This window comes from Xenopus laevis, chromosome 1L (genome assembly GCF_017654675.1).
Source record: "Xenopus laevis strain J_2021 chromosome 1L, Xenopus_laevis_v10.1, whole genome shotgun sequence".
Lineage (NCBI taxonomy): Eukaryota > Metazoa > Chordata > Amphibia > Anura > Pipidae > Xenopus > Xenopus laevis.
The window spans coordinates 108,138,720-108,157,618 of NC_054371.1; the positions used below are offsets into that span (position 1 = coordinate 108,138,720).

The 18,899-nt window shown below is 38.7% G+C and overlaps 1 protein-coding gene across 3 annotated transcripts in view; it reads right to left on the reverse strand.

Annotated features, from left to right (window-relative positions):
- apc2.L (adenomatosis polyposis coli 2 L homeolog) overlaps positions 1 to 10,558 on the reverse strand; it is a 35,410-nt gene extending 24,852 nt beyond the window's left edge. The window contains exons 1-5 of one of the 3 annotated variants that reach the window (XM_041561715.1): positions 10,224 to 10,558; positions 9,043 to 9,115; positions 3,608 to 3,766; positions 1,550 to 1,634; positions 1,263 to 1,362 (exon numbers count right to left, since the gene is read on the reverse strand). In XM_041561715.1, coding sequence (XP_041417649.1) covers positions 1,263 to 1,362; positions 1,550 to 1,634; positions 3,608 to 3,766; positions 9,043 to 9,057 — 359 coding nt within the window. In that variant the 5' untranslated portion in view covers positions 9,058 to 9,115; positions 10,224 to 10,558. Of the gene's footprint in view, positions 1 to 1,262; positions 1,423 to 1,549; positions 1,635 to 3,607; positions 3,767 to 9,042; positions 9,116 to 10,060; positions 10,185 to 10,223 lie in introns of those variants that run through there. The other 2 variants (XM_018254675.2, XM_041561711.1) reach the window with 2 other exon arrangements.
- Positions 10,559 to 18,899: the final 8,341 nt, after the last annotated feature.

Sequence of the window (18,899 nt, forward strand, 5' to 3'; positions counted from 1 at the left end):
CATTAACATTCAGTTCCAAATTAAATAAACTTCAAAGAATTTCAAGAGGATACTCGTTGTATGCATCAGATTATTAATTTGCCAGTTAAAGCGCCCCATTTGTTGGGCATATAAATGTCATAGTACAGTGGTAGGGGAGGTGGTGACGCTTTATGTCAATGAGAGGTAGAGACAGGCAGAGCATGGAAAAAAGATTAACAGTGTGGCCTTATGCGATTAAGAGGGTTATACATTTTATGAGCCCAATTCCCATTTGCTACAACACAAAGTTATTTTCAGGAGATTAGTTGCCCCCGGGTAGCGCAGATTTCCTGCAGATGACCAATCTCCCCATGTACCATTACCCTTAAGATAAGAGTAGGAGTAGAGATTTAATGTTAATTATTAAGCCAATTTGGCTAATGTAACACAGGGCAATGAGTCTTTGTCAGTTACCCTACTATACAGCCACCAGAAACAATTAACTCCTCTCTAGACTGCTACAATAATCTGCTACTAAATTTCCCCTGTGATATAAGCCTAAAGCTGGCCATAGACGCAACAATCCGATCGTACGAAACGTGGAGAGTCCCGACATTTTTCGTCCGTGGAGATCGTTCATTTGGTCGATCGGACAGGTTAGAAAATTTCTGTCGGCTGCCGATAATATCTCTGCATGTATTGCCGATCGTACGATTTTCAGTGGGAGACTGTCACTAGCTTTGTCAGACATAACTATCGTACGATTGCTGTCGGAGGTAGAACATTGGCTGATCTGTTCTCTTACTACTTTATTTGATCAGAATGGTAAGACTTTGATCTGAATGGTTAGTGGCGGGTCGGGAGATGGGAAAGTCCGATCGTACGTTGATTCGTATGATCGGATCTTTGCGTCTATGGCCAGCTTTAGGCTAGGGCCAAACAATGTGGAGCTCGGCCTGCTGAGAATCTCCTCCTACTACTCTGGGCCTGCACCTGAATACATTGCCTAGACTCAAGTGCAAACAGATGTGGCGGATTTCATCACCAAAGCATGACATTTTGTGCTGAAATTTGTAGGTTCTGTCTGCACCTGAGTCGAGGCAATGTATTCAGGTGCAAGCACATTGAGAGCAGAGCAGCACCAGTTTCTGGGCCTGTGTTTCTCAGCAGGCTGAGATTTGCATTATTCTCATATGCTCCTTTATGAGGCTGTTTACTTTTTGTAGGTAATAGGGGTAACCGTTGGAAATCTTTCTGGATTTAGGATTTTTTCAATTTATTTACATTTGACAGATTCTAACCTTTCTTTATCCAGCTCCTGCATTAGAAGCTCACTTGATCGGTTTTCATCCCTTGCTCTTTTTTGAGGCATCTCCAAATGCATGGGGGTGGCAGGGATATCTGGGCCAATGGCAGGAGAGGTATATAGATTATAAAGACCAGGCATATCACCCTGCAAAACTGAAAAAATACTGTATTTAAAGAATTGCATAAAAATGTGATGAACCCGTTAAAATATATGATCTTACAGCAAATTTCTGTAACAATTGCCACAATTTGACGAGACAATTATGTGTCTTTCTCTTACCTTTAAATTGATCCAGCATTTCAGTGTGACCTGCTGACCCCCCAACATCCTGTTCAAGCTTTACCTGAAGATGCTTCAAAACTTCCTAAAACAGATGAAGCATACGATAAAATATGTTATGTAACGTGTTCTTTTTTGAAGTGAAGGATTCTGGGACTTTTAGTCCCTCTACTTACCAGAGAATATGTTTACCACCCACTTTACAAAGCAGATGTTATTTTTTCTATTAGATATCATGGCAGTACTTGATTGCCAGGGACTATATTCTTTTTTATATCTCCAGGTGCACTTTTTCATGAATTGCATGCAATTCCTGGCTGCTGATGCATGCAGCATTAGCTTGGTATTTGCTTGGTGTGAGTTAGTATCAGCTATTTATGCAACCTGCTACTGGAACCCTGGAGGGCTCATTTATTACAACAAACAAGGAACAGAGCACTAAAATGGACAAAACTTATCATGCAAATGCTATTTTTCGGGAAAAAACACTGTATTATGGGCAACTCATGTTGCACTTTGTGCTGTGTTCATGTCCAGGCTGCTAATAATTCTAAGGTTCCTAAATGTCAACATGGGTGTCCGCAGAAGGGAACAAGAGGTGGCAGTTGCCCCATCCTGACTTCTTCAGCTAGTTCCTAGAAATTGTTTGCAAATTTGATTCTCAAAGGAAATTGTCATAGGAAATTCAACAACACAAAATTTTTTATTCTTCCCACCCCGAGGCAAGCGGTGATATCGGAAGGGACTAAGGAGGTTTTGAAGGGAAGTCTGCAGTGTCATTAATAAAGTTAATTGGTAGGCAGTAGGTTTTTTACTGAGGATTGGCTGAGCTAAGAACATGCAGGCAGTAGGGAGTGTCCATTGTCTATTAACATGTAAGTGGGGGCACTTAATATGGAGGAGGTGTGTTCCTGATAACCGAATTATGTGAAAGGCACAATAAAACTGAGTTTGCCACCTATGCTGAGTAGAGCAGAGTAGCATCAAATAGCAAATGTTTTCATAAATGAATTTAGCTAGGTGTATATCAATGTATTACCACATTATGCATAATTAGCTTAACTATTGCATTGTCATGAATGAGATGCAACCCTATGTGACATTAACATTATTCGCATAGCAAAGAAGGCAGGGTGCAAAGTGCAAACAAATATGGTGGACTTTTGCACTTTGTACCCTGCCTTCTGCTTTGTAAATGACCCCATGAAGTTGCAATGCATTAGCTATACCTTACTGAGAAGTGCATTGCAATAGGATAGCAATTAAAACAGTAATTCTGGCTCTGAGATTCTATGTTAGAAGAAACAAAACTAAATGGAAAACTGAATCCAAGTAGGATGTATTATGGAAGTCTGTGGGAAAAAGCTGCATTGTATGGGGAAGGGGGGGATAACAATTTGTGCTGAAAATTGCACTTTGTACCACGTGCTGTGTTGGTAAATAAGCATTATTAACCTTTATTTATTTACTGGTTTGATGACAGTTCCCTATAAAACTCACACTATTCACAAGGGTCAATTTCATCAAGAGCAAGTGAAGCCAGTGCAACCAGTGAAATTACCTGTATGTTTTAGGAGTCCAGGTACTTACCAATGGAACTATTAGCTGTGGCATCAAACATAAAATAAATTGTCATGCTTCAGTGCTCATTGCTAGTTAAAATGCATGATAAATGGCTACTTAGTAACCAGAGCAGTCTGCAAAATGACTAGCCAAACTTGTAGCAAATGATTTTCAGATGTGTTTTGTTTTATTGTTTACATGCCTGTAGAATCTATGGCACAGAAACAAAAGTACTGTGTTCCAGCTTGTGGTAGAATTGTCTTATCTCCCCTCCTTCCAGCTAAGAATCACTGATTCATTTGGAATAACTTTAAGGGTGTTGGTCTTTTTGCCAGATGCCAAAATAAAGTATGCCGTTTATTTTTATATTAATTATATCCAATATGCAGTGTTTAGTCAACCGTTATTTTTGCAATATTATTTTCTTCTCCATCTTTGTTTTGGATGTCTTCATATTCCTAACACATTTTATTTAATCGCTCTCGCATTGCTTACTTTCATATCAGATGTGTCATGTTCAAGTCGGTTTAGCTGGCTGCTATTATCCTGCAGCTCTCTTCTTAGGTGGGAATTCTCCTTCTTAAGATCCTCCACCTGACGAACAAGCTGGTCGTAAGAGGCAGCAGGGCTCACCTTTCCGACCCTTGCACACACCTATAACAAGCATAGAGGTTACCTATATTTCCTCCCATGCAAAAATACATACAATATTGTATTTTTATGATGAGCCTAGTATATTCGCCATTAAGGTGATACAGGTATAGTATCTATTATCTTGAATGCTTTGGACCTGAAGTTTTCTGAATAAGGGATCTTTCCATAATTTGGGTCTCCATACCTTAAGTCTGCTAAAATCATTAAGCATTAAATAAAACCCATTAGGATTGTTCTGACATAAATATGGATTCATGTAGCTCAATTTCCATTAAGCACAAGGTGTTGTTTTATTATTAAAGAGAAAAAAGGAAATAATTTTTATAAATTAGAATTAATTGCTTGAAATGGACGCTGGTTAACAACAAATCTTTTTAGAGGAATCAGAGAGACCATTTTCACAGCTCTAAATATTTATGCAGATAACAAATGATTAATCATAGCTGTGTAGGTTTCAGTGTAGGTTTCTAGCCATCATGCGTTTAGGTACTAAATCTGTCCCTGGCAGAGAATGTGTTAATCTGTGACTGATCTCTTTGCCAGAATAGGAATTAATCAGTTCTATAGCAGCGTATATGTGATGTCACTGTCTGAGGATAAAAATTCAGTTCAACCCCTCTTTTTCTAAACTGTGCTTAAAGCCAACCAATCACTGGCAGTCGCCATCTAAAAGATACCATAGTAACAGCCAATCATTATGTAGCGATCCAACTCAAGCAATCAGATGAGACTAGAAGAGACAATCCATGTTCTGTTACTAAGTGACATTTTTTTTTCATTCTACATCATGAAAAAAAAGTAGGACATTTATGGCTCGTTACATAGTCTAAATGACCTAACCATTGCAGACATTTAGGGACTCGTACCACTATTTTCACCAGTCTCATATCTTAGGGATATATCCATACCATAAATGCAAGCACTGTACCATTAAAAAGAACCCACATTCCTTTAAAATGCATCCGTCAATAACAAGGTTACAATTTATAAACATGGCATCTAATGAAAGATGTTCAAAAATGCTATAAATAGGTCAAGTCCATTTTTAAAGTTAACAATCTATGGCCCTGCAGATACACAATGATGGTTCGTCCATGCAAGAAATAAATACAAGGATGGATTAAGTGACCATCTGCGATACATGTAGAAATGAATGAGTTCCCCTAAATTAGCTGTCAGTATAAAGAATCCTCTTGGGCCCTGAGGTCTAATAACCAGTGAATTGCCCTTCATGGAGATAGGTCATGATATTTTAACAATGGTTGTTTAAAAGCAATGCTGAGTAACAGTAAAGCATGTATTTCAAAATTCCTAATTCATTGGGTTAAAAACATTGAAACACTGTCTCTGGCAAACGCACATTCCATTAAGGATAAGGGGTAAATGATTTTCCAAGGCAGAAATAAAGTGCAGGGGAAGGGGGTTTCCAGCATTTCCTGGGCAACTCTCAGCAACATAGAAAAGATGTGTCTAGGCGGACAGCAGAACAAGGAGTCCATTATAATAGAAATAAAATCATCTGTGTTAGTGCCACCTCCTCTCACACAGAGACAACTCTCTCCCACCCTCTCAGGCCTTAGCTCACCAGATTAAAGCATTTGCATTAGGAACAATTAGAGGCCACCCCGGGACTAACGAAATGCACATAAAGAATTCAAGAGTTTGAAATGTGAAAGAATATTTCAGCACCTTGGATAGACGCAGGGACACACAACTTTAGGGAGCCATTTGTACAAACCATGGAGATGAGCATTTTCAATACAAAATATACTGAGCAACACTAAATAACAGCAGGTACAAAAGTCCAGTTTGTTAGAAATTATTAGAAACTAATTGGATTTTATTAACAGTAATTTGCCTTGCAGCAGACAAATGAACAATATTTCTTATTCACAGGCAAACAAAACTACATTTTTTTTTACATGAAACCTAAAGCATTGAGATTTATGCATTATATCCCAAGGGCATTACAGACAAATTGGAATCCTTGAAAGTCTTAGGTTCACAGTGGGAGCACAGCAAGGTCTTCTGGTCCTAATGATTACTGAAGGGTAAATAGGTGCCTCCAGCAAAATTAAGGCATTTGCAGAGAGGATTGAAATGTAATGGTATTGCTTATTGAATTTCAAACCCTGGCAGATCCCAACAGCATCTTAAAATGAAATTAACTGTATAAGCCCAAGCATTGCAATAGACTTCTCCATTTTTAAATTAGCACTGGACAGAAACAAGGAACTATGCAAGAATACAAGTGAGGTGTGGCTTGCCAGCTTCCAGTCTATTTATTGTTGTAAACTACAACGTTCAGCATTCCTTATACAACTGGAAGCTTTTGTTGCCATAATTAGAAGCTGACCATTCTCTTTGGAGGTTCATAATGTTAAAAATATACATAAATTCACATGTAAACTGCTTTCCAGCTAAACCACTAACAACCATTGCTTACTTCATTGACTTTCATTTTAATACATAGTGACACCAAGTCATTGTAACAGGCACTGATCATCTAACCTGGAAACAACTCTAACCATATCAACAGGAAACAATTCAGGATAAACAAGCATAGAAAAAGTATTTTTAAAAAATGCATAGTATAGGTTAAAGTAAAGGGAACCTGTATTTTGGCACTTTAAATATTTGTATCTATCTAGCAAGACCTTACGCTTATTTAATCCATAATGTAGTTGCACCATCCAATAGAAAAAAAATAGCTCTGTTTTCCCCATTCAGAGATTGCTTAGACACAAAAGAACATTAATAAAATAAGATTTCATATTTAGGCACGAAGGAAAGTCTTGACCCACAAGATACAGAACACAGAAGAATAAATACTGTGCAAAAAAAGCCACATTAGCTCTGCAAACATTCAAAATGTCAATGTACAATGCAAAACAAATATATACAGAAAATACAGAAGCTAAAAAAAACACAACACAATTTTGAAAACCACAGAGGGTAAAGTGGGTGTTCCTCACACCTAAGTGTGTTTTGTTATCTGTCAATGAAAGTCAATAAATCATTTGTGTTAATTTAAACAGATGGGCACCTGCCGGGGGGCAGTGTGATTGCAAAAGCAGCCTTGGGTGGAATAAATAATAACCTCTGTGTATGAATCATTTATTGGAATATCTCATTTAAAATGCTTGTCCATATGTTCTTAATAAACAGACCCACACACTTAAACTGTATCATCCTGTTGTGATATAACTGAATCAGTGAGGGTATACCATACAGATATATAAGCAGCACATAATGTATAGTCTTACTAAGATACTAAAAAATATTGCAGAACTGTGGGTCAAGTGTGAAAAAAAATCTTGTGCTGATGCACCAGGTCAAATGTAAATATTTGACTTTCATCCCTATACTTGCACATACATATCATGTGATGAATTATCACTATCACTCCTAAGGGGAAAATAATTGACTTGGTGTGAAAAAAAGTAACTCTTTTTAACATGCTGGTGATTTCTCTCAAGGTGGCCATACACGGATAGATCCGCTCGTTTGGCGATGTCGCCAAACGAGCGGATCTCCCTCCGATATGCCCACCTTGAGGTGGGCAATATCGGGCTGATCCGATCGTGGGCCCTAGGGCCCAACGATCGGATCCTAGCGTTCGCCAAACGGGCGGTCGGATCGCGGGACCGCATCAACGAACAGATGCGGCCGCGATCCGACGGGATTTTTAATCCCATCCGATCGAGATCTGGCCGACTTTCGGCCAGATCTCGATCGGGGAAGCCCGTCGGGGGCCCCCATACACGGGCCAATAAGCTGCCGACACGGTCTGTCGGCAGCTTTTATCGGCCCGTGTATGGCCACCTTCAGTAAGATGAATTTTTACACCTTTTAGTAAATCTATCCAAAATATTACAAGGTGCATTAAAGGCCTTTATACACTTCTTACCTAGAACTAAGGTCAGTGCAAGGTATTAAAACCACAGCGGTATGGGCACTGTCCCCAGAGACCTCCAATCCAGACTTTTTAGCTCCTATTGAGCAGCTAAGGGGCAGACTGGACATCCCTGTGTTGTACTCACTGTCACTGTAATTTTGTTATTTATGTAATTGAAAAAATATATATTTTATGTATGAATTTAGACAAAAGGAAAAGTATTCAGCTTTCTAATTAGTAGTACTTTCCCTGTCCCTAGATGTGAAAATGTTTTGCCCTATCACCTCAATGGTAACGGTTCTAATTCAGTTTTGTCGATACATGTAAATGAAAAACCATCTAAACCCAAGCTATGTATATAAGGATAGTCTTCATTGTGCAGAACTTTGATGAAAACTTCCATGAACCCTTTCATAGAAGAAACAGAACGTATACAGTTGCCACAGTTAAAATAAAGTCACTATACAAGATGGAAAAATTCCCCCTTTATCAACATGAATGCCAGTGCAATTTACCAGTATTTCTTGCCATAACTACTACCTTCCACCCATGGAATGATTTACTTGGACTTGTAATAAACTGTAACCTGAGTCAAAACAATTCACACAACAGACCCACTGATAAATACAGAATTATTATAAAAGCATTATGAAAACATCAGGCTGATTATTGCATATAAATAAATAATAAAAATAGAGTAGCTGACACAGACATGCCTGCCCAAACATGCCTTATAGGGGACAACAGACTGGACTTACATTAAAAAAATAAGACTTCTACATTATGGGCAGAACTGGTAGGCAGTTTATATGGTGGATCACTAGACTGGTAGAGGGTCAAAACTAAGACGTTATTATTAAATTCACTAGGAGTTAGCAGTCAGTGAATGGGTAGAAACATAAGGTGCAATAGAGGGGATTAATACCTTCTATTCTACCACTTCTATAATGAATACTGCATATTATAATTAGTGAATAAAGGACATACAATGCTGTGCTTTTTTAGATTAAGACTGGACTGTTTGAAACCTGATTTGATTCCCATTTAAGCCTCCTTAACACCTTCACAACTTTTTTTGGTAGCTGACTAGGGTCAAGCAACTAACCTTAAACTCACATGAAATAGGAGCCCTGTGTAAGACAATATCCATCATATTTTTATATTCATTATTTTCACCAATGCATGCCGAGTTTTACTTGGAGAATGCATAGCAAAACAAAGAAAGCTAAAAAGACATATTACAGTGTCGCGTGAAACAATATTTCTCCCTGTTGTACCTCTTATACAGAATGTCATACTATTAATATAAACTGAATGCTTATTTATTCTTCATTGTATAAGAGTCAATGGACATTATCTGTCCCCTTTTCCCTCATACCTCCATTCTGTACATGAGAAGGCAGCTTGCCGATTGCTACGAACAACCAAAGGATTCCTCCTGGGGCTTCATCCTGTAGAGAAAACAATTTAGTAATTTAGATTTACAGTGGAAATGGGAACCATAGAAACATTTCCATGAATGTGGCCTGATTAGTAGCATGGACAGAGCTACTATTTTACTCGATGCTTTTAAAAGAGGCCTCACGGTATCCTTCTGCAAAGTCAGGACCCATTTATACTCACAGCTATACAGTATCAATACACCCATTTCTGTTTCACCAGCTGATGCTATTATAAACACACACTGCAACTCCCTAGGGAACAAAATCCCCCCCAAGCACACATAATTAAACCATCTGATTAAACCACCTATGCATGTAAACATTGTCAGAAATCTGTCCTTAATCTCTCTAATATTAGCCAACAGTGTATTTCCGCAGCATTGTTCTGCATGTATATAATCATTTAACTCCAAAAATAAATACAGATAGCTCTACCACCTTCAGTTACTCTTCTGCCGCTATATTACTGTATCTTATTTCCTTACCTACCACCCCAGATACTGGACATACATTTCGCTGTTTTGATACTATACTTATACACCTCTAAGTATTTCTTCCATATCTTTTTACCATTCCTGATGCACAGCTCCAGTACTACACCTTTCTGCTATTCCTGGCTTTTGTGTGATTCAGCCAATCAACCATAGTATTATACCAGATTAATGCACTTTCGTCACTGAAATATGCTTTTAATAATCTATGTCTTCCAGCACTGGCCCTGTACCCCACTCTTGTATTTCCGTCTTCTATTGCAGTATCCAAGGGATATTCACCTTTGGATCTCTTTGTCTGATGGCACATATATCCATTCTGCCCTGTGCAATAGGCAGCAAGCCAACCAGATCTGCCATGTCCTGAAATTTCTTTATCTTGTATTTTCTACCCCTGAAACTCCCTGCACCTTTAAGGTAATAAACTAAATCAGTTATATTCAGGATATGGGATCCAGCTTACTCCATTATTAATCAGGATGGCCGAGCCAGAGGCAGCTTCCATTTCATGTGCAGCTCAGGAAGAAAAAATAACAGCAGGAACAAAATAAGAACCTAGGACACAAAGCTCCATATCACCACAGTATGCTTCTTTCTGTCTGACAAAAGAATATTCTGCTTCTCACCTGCTCTGATGCTGAAAACAGGAGGGATGCTGAAATATCCTATATCCACAGCGGAATATTTTGCTGCCTCCATGGATTCCTCCTCTTCTCTCCCTCCTCCTTTCTCTCAGCCTGTCTATTCCTCCTCCCTTTCCACTGCATCCCTCAAGCCCTCCTCTATCACTACCCCCTTACTGCTTCTATATCATGCTTTCATTTCCTATCAATCTCTCACTGAGTCCATTAATCCTGTACAATTATCTCTGGCTCTGAATCATTTCTTCTCCTTCCATACCCTATGCCTTATTTCCTCCCATTTCCTATGTAACCTTTGTCACCCTATTTTTCCTTTCTCCAAATCTGCCTCCCCCACCCTCAGATATCTTTCCTGACTGTAGTCCCTTCCCTTACCTCCCATTTTTTAATCCTTTAACATTGCTAAGCTTGGCTGTATTATTTTTTTAATCATAAAAAAGAACAACAATTTTAAATTAAATCTTGCTTGCACACACACACTCACATATACATAGCTGAAATATATGTAATTCTTTTATGGTTTCATCCTGCTGCATTTGTTTCACCTTATTTAAAAGCTTCAGAGCAGAATATGACACTCAAAAAAATCTCAAAATCAATTTGCCAGTTCTGTGGAGGAGCTAGAGAATATCAATTCTAACCATTGTTTTGCCAAAATAGGTATGGGATCCATTATCTGGAAATCCATTATCCAGAAAGCTTCAAGTTATAGGAACTCAATCTCATATAGACACCATTTTAATCAAATAATTAAAAATGTTCCCTTTTCTCTTTAATTACAAAACATTACATTGTATTTGATCCTAATTATAAATATAATCCATATTGGAGGCAAGCCAGTCCTATTGGTTTTATTCTATATTTAAGTGATGTTTTTAGTACACACAAGGTATGGTGATCCAAATTATGGAATGACCTCTTATCCAGAAAACCCCAGGTACCTAACATTCTGGATAACACGTTATCCAAAAATCCATCCAGTAAACTCCAAATTACAAGAAGGCCATCTCCCACATAGTTCATTTTAAGTATATAATACTAAATTTTTTTTATAATTCTAATGATTCCTTTTTTTCTGTATTAATAAAAAAGTATCTCATACTTGATCCTGACTAAGCTAAGCTGCATAAATCCATATTGGGAAGAAAATAATACTTTTGGGTTTATTTAATGTTTAAATGATTCTAATGATATGGTGATTCAAATTACAGAAAGATAAAAGATTCTCAAAGGCTGAATAGGCACTATTAAGGGTTGATTTTACTATTCCCAATAATTTCCCCACTATATGTATATAAATATAAATACAAACACATATATACAGTATATATATTTGTATTACAATAATGAAAAAAATACACCATTGCATAATAAAACAATTGTTGGCTGCCTTTCCACCTTGTGGCTCCTTACCTTGGGAATTCTATCCCTGAATTCCTCCATAAGGAACACTCTCTTTTTAAAAAGAAAGTGAGATCCTACCTTTCGGAGCACTAGAACCACTCTTCTAGATCTTTGAGGTTTTTTTTTAATCAAATTGGGGTAATTCACCTCATTATGGGTAGTGGTAGGTGTAATAAACATTATATCCTAAGTAGTATATAAAGTTTGGCCTATACTTAAAGGAGAAGCAAACCCCAAACTAATGAAAACCCCTACCTCTTACCCTCCATAGTTCCCCCCTCCCTGTTCCCCCCCGCACAGGTGTTAATACCAGTGGAGCTCACGGACGCCATCTTCCGGCGCGTCGGTAATCTTCAGGTCCCTTCAGCAACTTCTGTGACTTTCAGGTGCATGCGCAGCTGTTCAGGACCTAAATATTGGTACAACTCCGCATGCACCGATAGACCTCTTACTGACTGAAGACTCCCGAAACGGTGAAGATGGCCCCTGTGAGCTCTGCTGCGCTGACTCTGCATCGAAGGGTAATTAAAGACTATTGGGCATTTACAGGTATTAACACCTGTGCAGGGGGGACAGGGAGGGGGGACTATGGGTTTGCTTCTCCTTTAATGGATAGGCAAATAGGGCATTTTGTTGCTACCAGAGAAGGCTTCAAATGTACTTTTTTACTAAATCCAGAAACTCCGTAGGGGTTTAGGCAGAGATTGTTTGAATATTATGAAAGTTTGTGTTCACCGTCACCCTACATATACCTTGAAATGCTACATAGAAGTTGAAAAGGGCACATTTCAATCAAGGTTAACCAGAAAACTAATTAAAGGGGCTGTTCACCTTTAAACAAACATTCAGTATAATGTAGAGAATGCTAGTCTGAGACAATTTGCATTTAGTTTTCATTTTTTATTATTTGTGGTTTTTGAGTTATTTAGCTTTTTATTCAGCAGCTCTCCAGTTTGCAATTTCCGGTTGCTAGGGTCCAAGTTAGCATAACAACCATACATTGATTGCAATAAGAGACTGGAATATGAATAGGAGAGGGACTGAATAGAAAGATGAATAATAAAAATAGCAATAACAGTACATTTGTAGCCTTAAAGAGCATTTGTTTTTTAGATGTGGTCAGTGACCCCCATTTGAAAACTGGAAAGAGTCAGAAGAAGAAAATAAATAATTCAAAAACTATAAAAAAGAAAAAATGAAGAACAATTGAAAGGTTGGTTAGAAGTATCCATTCTATAACATATTAAAAGTTAAAGGAATTGTTCAGTGTAAAAATAAAAATTGGGTAAATAGATAGGCTGTGCAAAATAAAAAATGTTACTAATAGTCAGTTAGCTAAAATGTAATGTATAAAGGCTGGAGTGACTGGATGTCTAACATAATAGCCAGAACATTACTCTCTTGGTTTCTGGTTACCAGGCAGTAAGTAATCAGAGACTTGAGGGGGGCACATGGGTCATACTGTAACTGTTGCTTTGGAATCTGAACCGAATGCAAAGGATCGATTGGAAACTCACTGAACAGTTATGTCCCATGTGACCCCCTTAATGTCGCTGACTAACTGCAAAGCAGGAAATTGGGTTCTGGCTATTATGTTAGACGCCAGTCACTCCAGCCTTTATACCAGGGGTGTCCAAACTACGGCCCGCGGGCCAACTGCGGCCCGCGACTCATTTTTAATTGGCCCGCAGGCCGCAGCATTTCACACCACCCCCCTCCCCAGTTGGTGCAGTGGAAGTGGCCAGCGGTGAAGAGGAAGTCTGCTGCAGTGCCAGAGAGGGAGCCGGAAGAGGAGCAGAACGTCGCAGCAGGTCACACGCGCACCTGCTGCACTTGAGAATACTGCTGCCGACTGGGATTCGACCTCCTCCCCATTCCCACTGCAGCAGCCAGCCTCCGTGAGTTTTTAAAGCTCTCCGTTCTCTCTCCGTTACACACTAAACTTCTGTCACTCCCCCTCCCTCTCAGAAACTAAAGGTGGACTCCTTGATTGTGACTTACTTCCCTGCTGCCGCACATTCATTTCTATGTGATCACTGAGACACGTGAGAAGTGTTGAAAATGTGCTGCTGCAGCTTGATCCTGCTTATCTAACAAGTGTCTCTGATCACATAGAAATGAATGTGCGGCAGCAGGGAAGTAAGTCACAGTTAAAGGAATTGTTCAGTGTAAAAATAAAAACTGTGTAAATAGATAGACTGTGCAAAATAATAAATGTTTCTAATATAGTTAGTTAGCCAAAAATGTAATGTATAAAGGCTGGAGTGATTTGATGTATAACAAGTCAGTCTGAACACTACTTCCTGCTTTTCAGCTCTCTTGGTTTACACTGACTGTTTACCCTGGTTACCAGGCAGTAACAAATCAGAGACTTGAGGGGGGGCCACATGGGTCATATCTGTTGCTTTTGAATCTGAGCTGAATGCTGAGGACCAATTACAAACTCACTGAACAGAAATGTACCATGTGGCCCCCCTTCAAGTCGCTGACTAACTCAGAGTTCTAGAGCTGAAAAGCAGGAAGTTGGATTCTGGCTGTTTTATTAGACATCTGTTCACTCCAGCCTTTATAGATTACATTTTTGGCTAACTAACTATATTAGAAACATTTTTTATTTTGCACAGTCTATCTATTTACACAGTTTTTATTTTCACACTGAACTATTCCTTTAAGGAGTCCACCTTTAGTTTCTGAGAGGGAGGGGGGAGCTGGCAGCTCCAGAAGGAGAGGAGCTTGTGTGTAACGGAGACTAGAGTTGTAAAACTATCGAGGGGGGGGGTGTAGCTTTTTTTTCATGCCTGGTTTCTGAGAGGGAGGGGGAGTTACAGAAGGTCAGTGTGTAACGGAGAGAGAATGAACAGTTGAATAAAAAATTACAAGATTACAGAGAGTGGGTGGAGGCTGGCTATCAGGCCTGGACTGGGAGTCAAAATAGGCCCTGCCATTCCAAGTACACAGAGGCCCAAACATCCCCCTACCAGCCCAAATAGCCCCCTACCAGCCCACTATTTGGTAACTTTCTATGGAACCATATAGCAGCCCCTCTGGTATTTGCAGAACCCATAGATTGCCAGTCCGGGCCTGCTGGCTATGGGGAAAGAAGGAGATCAGTGCAGTAGGGCACTAACATATCATAGTAGCTTCACATTTAATTTTGCCTGGATCCAGCAGCTTCATGAAAATAAACTTAATGGTTCGAGTCAAAGAATGTCAGGCTAAACTGGTCGGCCCCCACACATTTTCACCTCATCAAATCTGGCCCTCGTTGTTAAAAGTTTGAACACCCCTGCTTTATACATTACATTTTTGGCTAACTAACTATATTAGAAACATTTTTTATTTTGCTCATCCTATCAATTTGCCCAGTTTTTATTGTTGCACTGAACTGTTCCTTTATAGGTGAACCACCCCTTTAAGAAAAAGGTATAAAAAAGCAGTGTGAAGCCATTACAAATAGCTTTAGAGGGGGGAAAAATGTTTTCCTCACTCTAAAAAAACCAATCTGATCAGTCCCTCGATCAACTTTGAACTAAAGGTGGCCATACACGGGCGATAAAAGCTGCCGACAGACCGAAAGTCGGCCAGATCTCAATCGGATGGTACGAAAAATCCCGTCGGATCGCGGCCGCATCTGTTCGTTGATGCGGTCCCGCGATCCGACCCCCGTTTCCCATGCGTTAGGATCCGATCGTTGGGCTCTAGGGCCCACGATCGGATGAGCCCGATATTGAGTTATTTTTGAGAAACTATTTTCTCACTTTCATACTTAAAGGGGAACTATTGTGAAAATGAAAATGTAATATTCGCTTCAGCACACTTAAATAATAATTTCTAAATACAATCAATTAAATATTCTGTATTGTTTCTGAAATAATCAAGTTTATCTTCAGTATTCCTCTCTCAGCATCTGTTTCTCTTCATTCTGTCTTTGTGCAGGGTGTCAGATTTTGATCTCAACCCACATCTTTTTCTATTGAAATTCTTTAGGGATTATACTTTGCAAGGGATCCTTCCAGTTCCTTTTTTATATCTATGTCCTCTGTACTGCTGCTTTACTACACTTTTGTGGTATTTATATTCACTAAAGAAGCTTCTGTGATCTCTGATATAAATGCTTTAAATGCCTTCTTGCTCATTCCTATCAATTTCCTTACGTCTGAAGTAAGCCACATAGAGTGTTACTTAAAGGAGAACTATTACTTAACAAAGGAGTGTAAAAATGCTTTACATTATGTTTTGGAGTTCTGTACAAACCCAACGCAACCACAGCCCATTGTTGCGGGAGATTAATCCCAGCCGACAATACATTCAGTGTGTCATTGCCCTTATCAGTGAAGATCTGTGCCTCTGAATATGCCCATAGTAGCTTCCCAGTAGTAGCTACTAGTAGCTCCCATGTTGGTCACCAGAACATCTGCTGTGCAGGCCGGACTGGCAATCTGTGGGTTCTGGAAAACGCCAGCTATAAGATGCCATAGAAAGTCAGTATTTAGTGGGCTGGTGGGGGCTGTTTGGGCCTCTGTGTGGACTGATTGGGCCTCTGTGTAACTGAAATGCCAGGGCCTATTTTAATTCTCGGTCCGGACCTGTTGCTGTGCTGCTGTCAGTAACCTGAGTTTAGGATACAGATTCACAATATACTGTGAATCTATCAGATTCTCTTTACATGGCAGTTTAGTGCAAATAGCGTCAGAACTGAATAATCGGCACTATAGCATCAGCTTATATGAGATATAGAGATGCTGAACCTTTAGGCTGTTGCGGTAAATTCAGTATATAAAAATGGCATTTTTAGCCATATTTATTTTTAGGTTTTAGTTTTCTTTTAATGATAATTCATTTCTTTCTGAAGACAATAAACCGAGAACAGCAATGGATTAAAAGTTAAAGGGATACTGTCATGGGAAAAAAAAAATTCAAAATGAATCAGTTAATAGTGCTGCTCCAGCAGAATTCTGCACTCAAATCCATTTCTCAAAAGAGCAAACAGATTTTTTTGTATTCAATTTTGAAATCTGACATGGGGCTAGACATATTGTCAATTTCCCAGCTGCCCCAAATCGTGTGACTTGTGCTCTGATAAACTTCAATCACTCTTTACAGCTGTACTGCAAGTTGGAGTGATATCACCCCCTCCCTTTTAGCCCCCAGCAGCCAAACAAAATAACAATGGGAAGGTAACCAGATAACAGCTCCCTAACACAAGATAACAGCTACCTGGTAGATCTAAGAACAACACTCAATATTAAAAACCCATGTCTCACTGAGACTCCTTCAGTTACATTGAGAAGCAAAAACAACAGCCTGCCAGAAAGCATTTCTCTCCTAAAGTGCAGGCACAAGTCACATGACTAGGGGCAGCTGGGAAATTCACAAAATGTCTAGCCCCATGTCAGATTTCAAAATTGAATATAAAAAAATCTGTTTGCTCTTTTGAGAAATGGATTTCAGTGCAGAATTCTGCTGGAGTAGCTCTATTAACTGATGTGTTTTGAAAAAAACATGTTTTCCGATGACAGGATCCCTTTAAGAGCAATAGTTTTAAATGACAACCATTCCTGTTCTGCAAACTATTCAGCTGCAAACCTAACATCGATCTATACATTGGAAATAGTAATCTTAAAGTGCTAAAGTTCCTTTTCTGAAATTTAGAGTCCATGGTCAATATTGGACTAATTTGTCCTGGATTGTTAGATTCAGCATAACAAAATCTCTGCTTGGGTGTCTGTTTAAGATTGGCTCTGTTTAGATGAGCCAAAGGTTCTTTTGCTAGGTCAAAAAAGAGTGGACAACCCTGTTTTGTAAATATTTATTTTCAATATAAGTAAATTGGCACAGGAAGTGTACCTTAATCAAGCAGTAGTGTGCTTCAATCACAGAAAGCTATATGTATAACAATAAATATGAAAAACACTGTCCGATATTAATTAAGACCATAAATTGTTTCTCACCAAGCAGGGAGTCAAATGTCTATCTGGCCAATAGACACAGGATTTGATTTTTCTTCTATGATATTTTCTAAAAATCTTTTGCCCTTTCCCAGCCCAATAAATTGCTTCGATGTGGTTTACATCTACTTTATTAGGTATTTCCATCACCACAAAGCTCATGGTGATGGCTCTAACAGCCAGAGAAAAAGACAGTGTGTCTGAGATTGACACAGGCAGGTAAAGAAGCATGAGTGCTGTGCAAAAGCAATTGATGACACCTTTTATTTGCACCTTTTTATGTATAGCAACGAACACTTTACTAGTTTCACTGTTTCATAGACATATCGTCCAATACAGGAAGCTTGTTTTAGCATAGATATTTTTGTAAATTAAGCCTAATTACAGGGTAATTACAAAGAAATGCTACTAATATTTTTACTATTTGTGCACTGTGGGTCAGGGGACTGTTCCAACTACCCATTTGAAACTAGAAAGATATTTTTCACTTGACTAACCTTAACCAGGGCCATATTTATCATATAGGCTTGTGGTCTGATAACTTGTTCCTCTGTGATTGGCACATACACAGTACAACGGTGAGGTACAGTGCCCCCTGACCTCCTTAACAGATAAATGTCTTTTTTTTTGAAGTTCAGCTGCTACATTACAGTCTGGTTGTCTGATTTCGTATTTGTGTTTTTTGTCTATCCATATAACTATTCACATTAGTCATTAGTGTGGCTATATTCTAGATATTGTAAGTTCTTCAACAGATGTACACATTTATTTCTACTAATTATTCAGCTATTAACTACAGTATTGTCTGAGATATGCCCAGACAGATGGCTCTGGAAATATTGTTTTATACTGAGCTGCAATGCCAGAACCACAACTAAATAGGAATTGATAAGCCTGTATTGAGGTAGTACCCCTTTCTCAATATCAACATGTGCTGGAGATGAGACAACTGCATCCAGCCAAATAATACTCATTGCAATATTTGTCGGGTTTCCAAATCAAGAGATTAATGAATACATTTATGATTGAATAAAATTATATAAAATTTTATTATCCTTATAGAATATAACCTCAAGATTATATAGTTTGTTATAGATATTAGTAAGCGGGTTTTGATATCCGTATAGGCGTAATTGGTCACATGGTTATGAAAGAAATTGGTATTTTATTCCCGTTTTTATACAATTTAATATTGAAAAATCTGAACTTAGGAAGAAATTCAGAGAGGTTCTTTATTTTTAGCTAGTGACAGAATGCTGAGACAGGTATTGACACAACCTTTAGAATAGGACCAATATTTGTCCAAGTG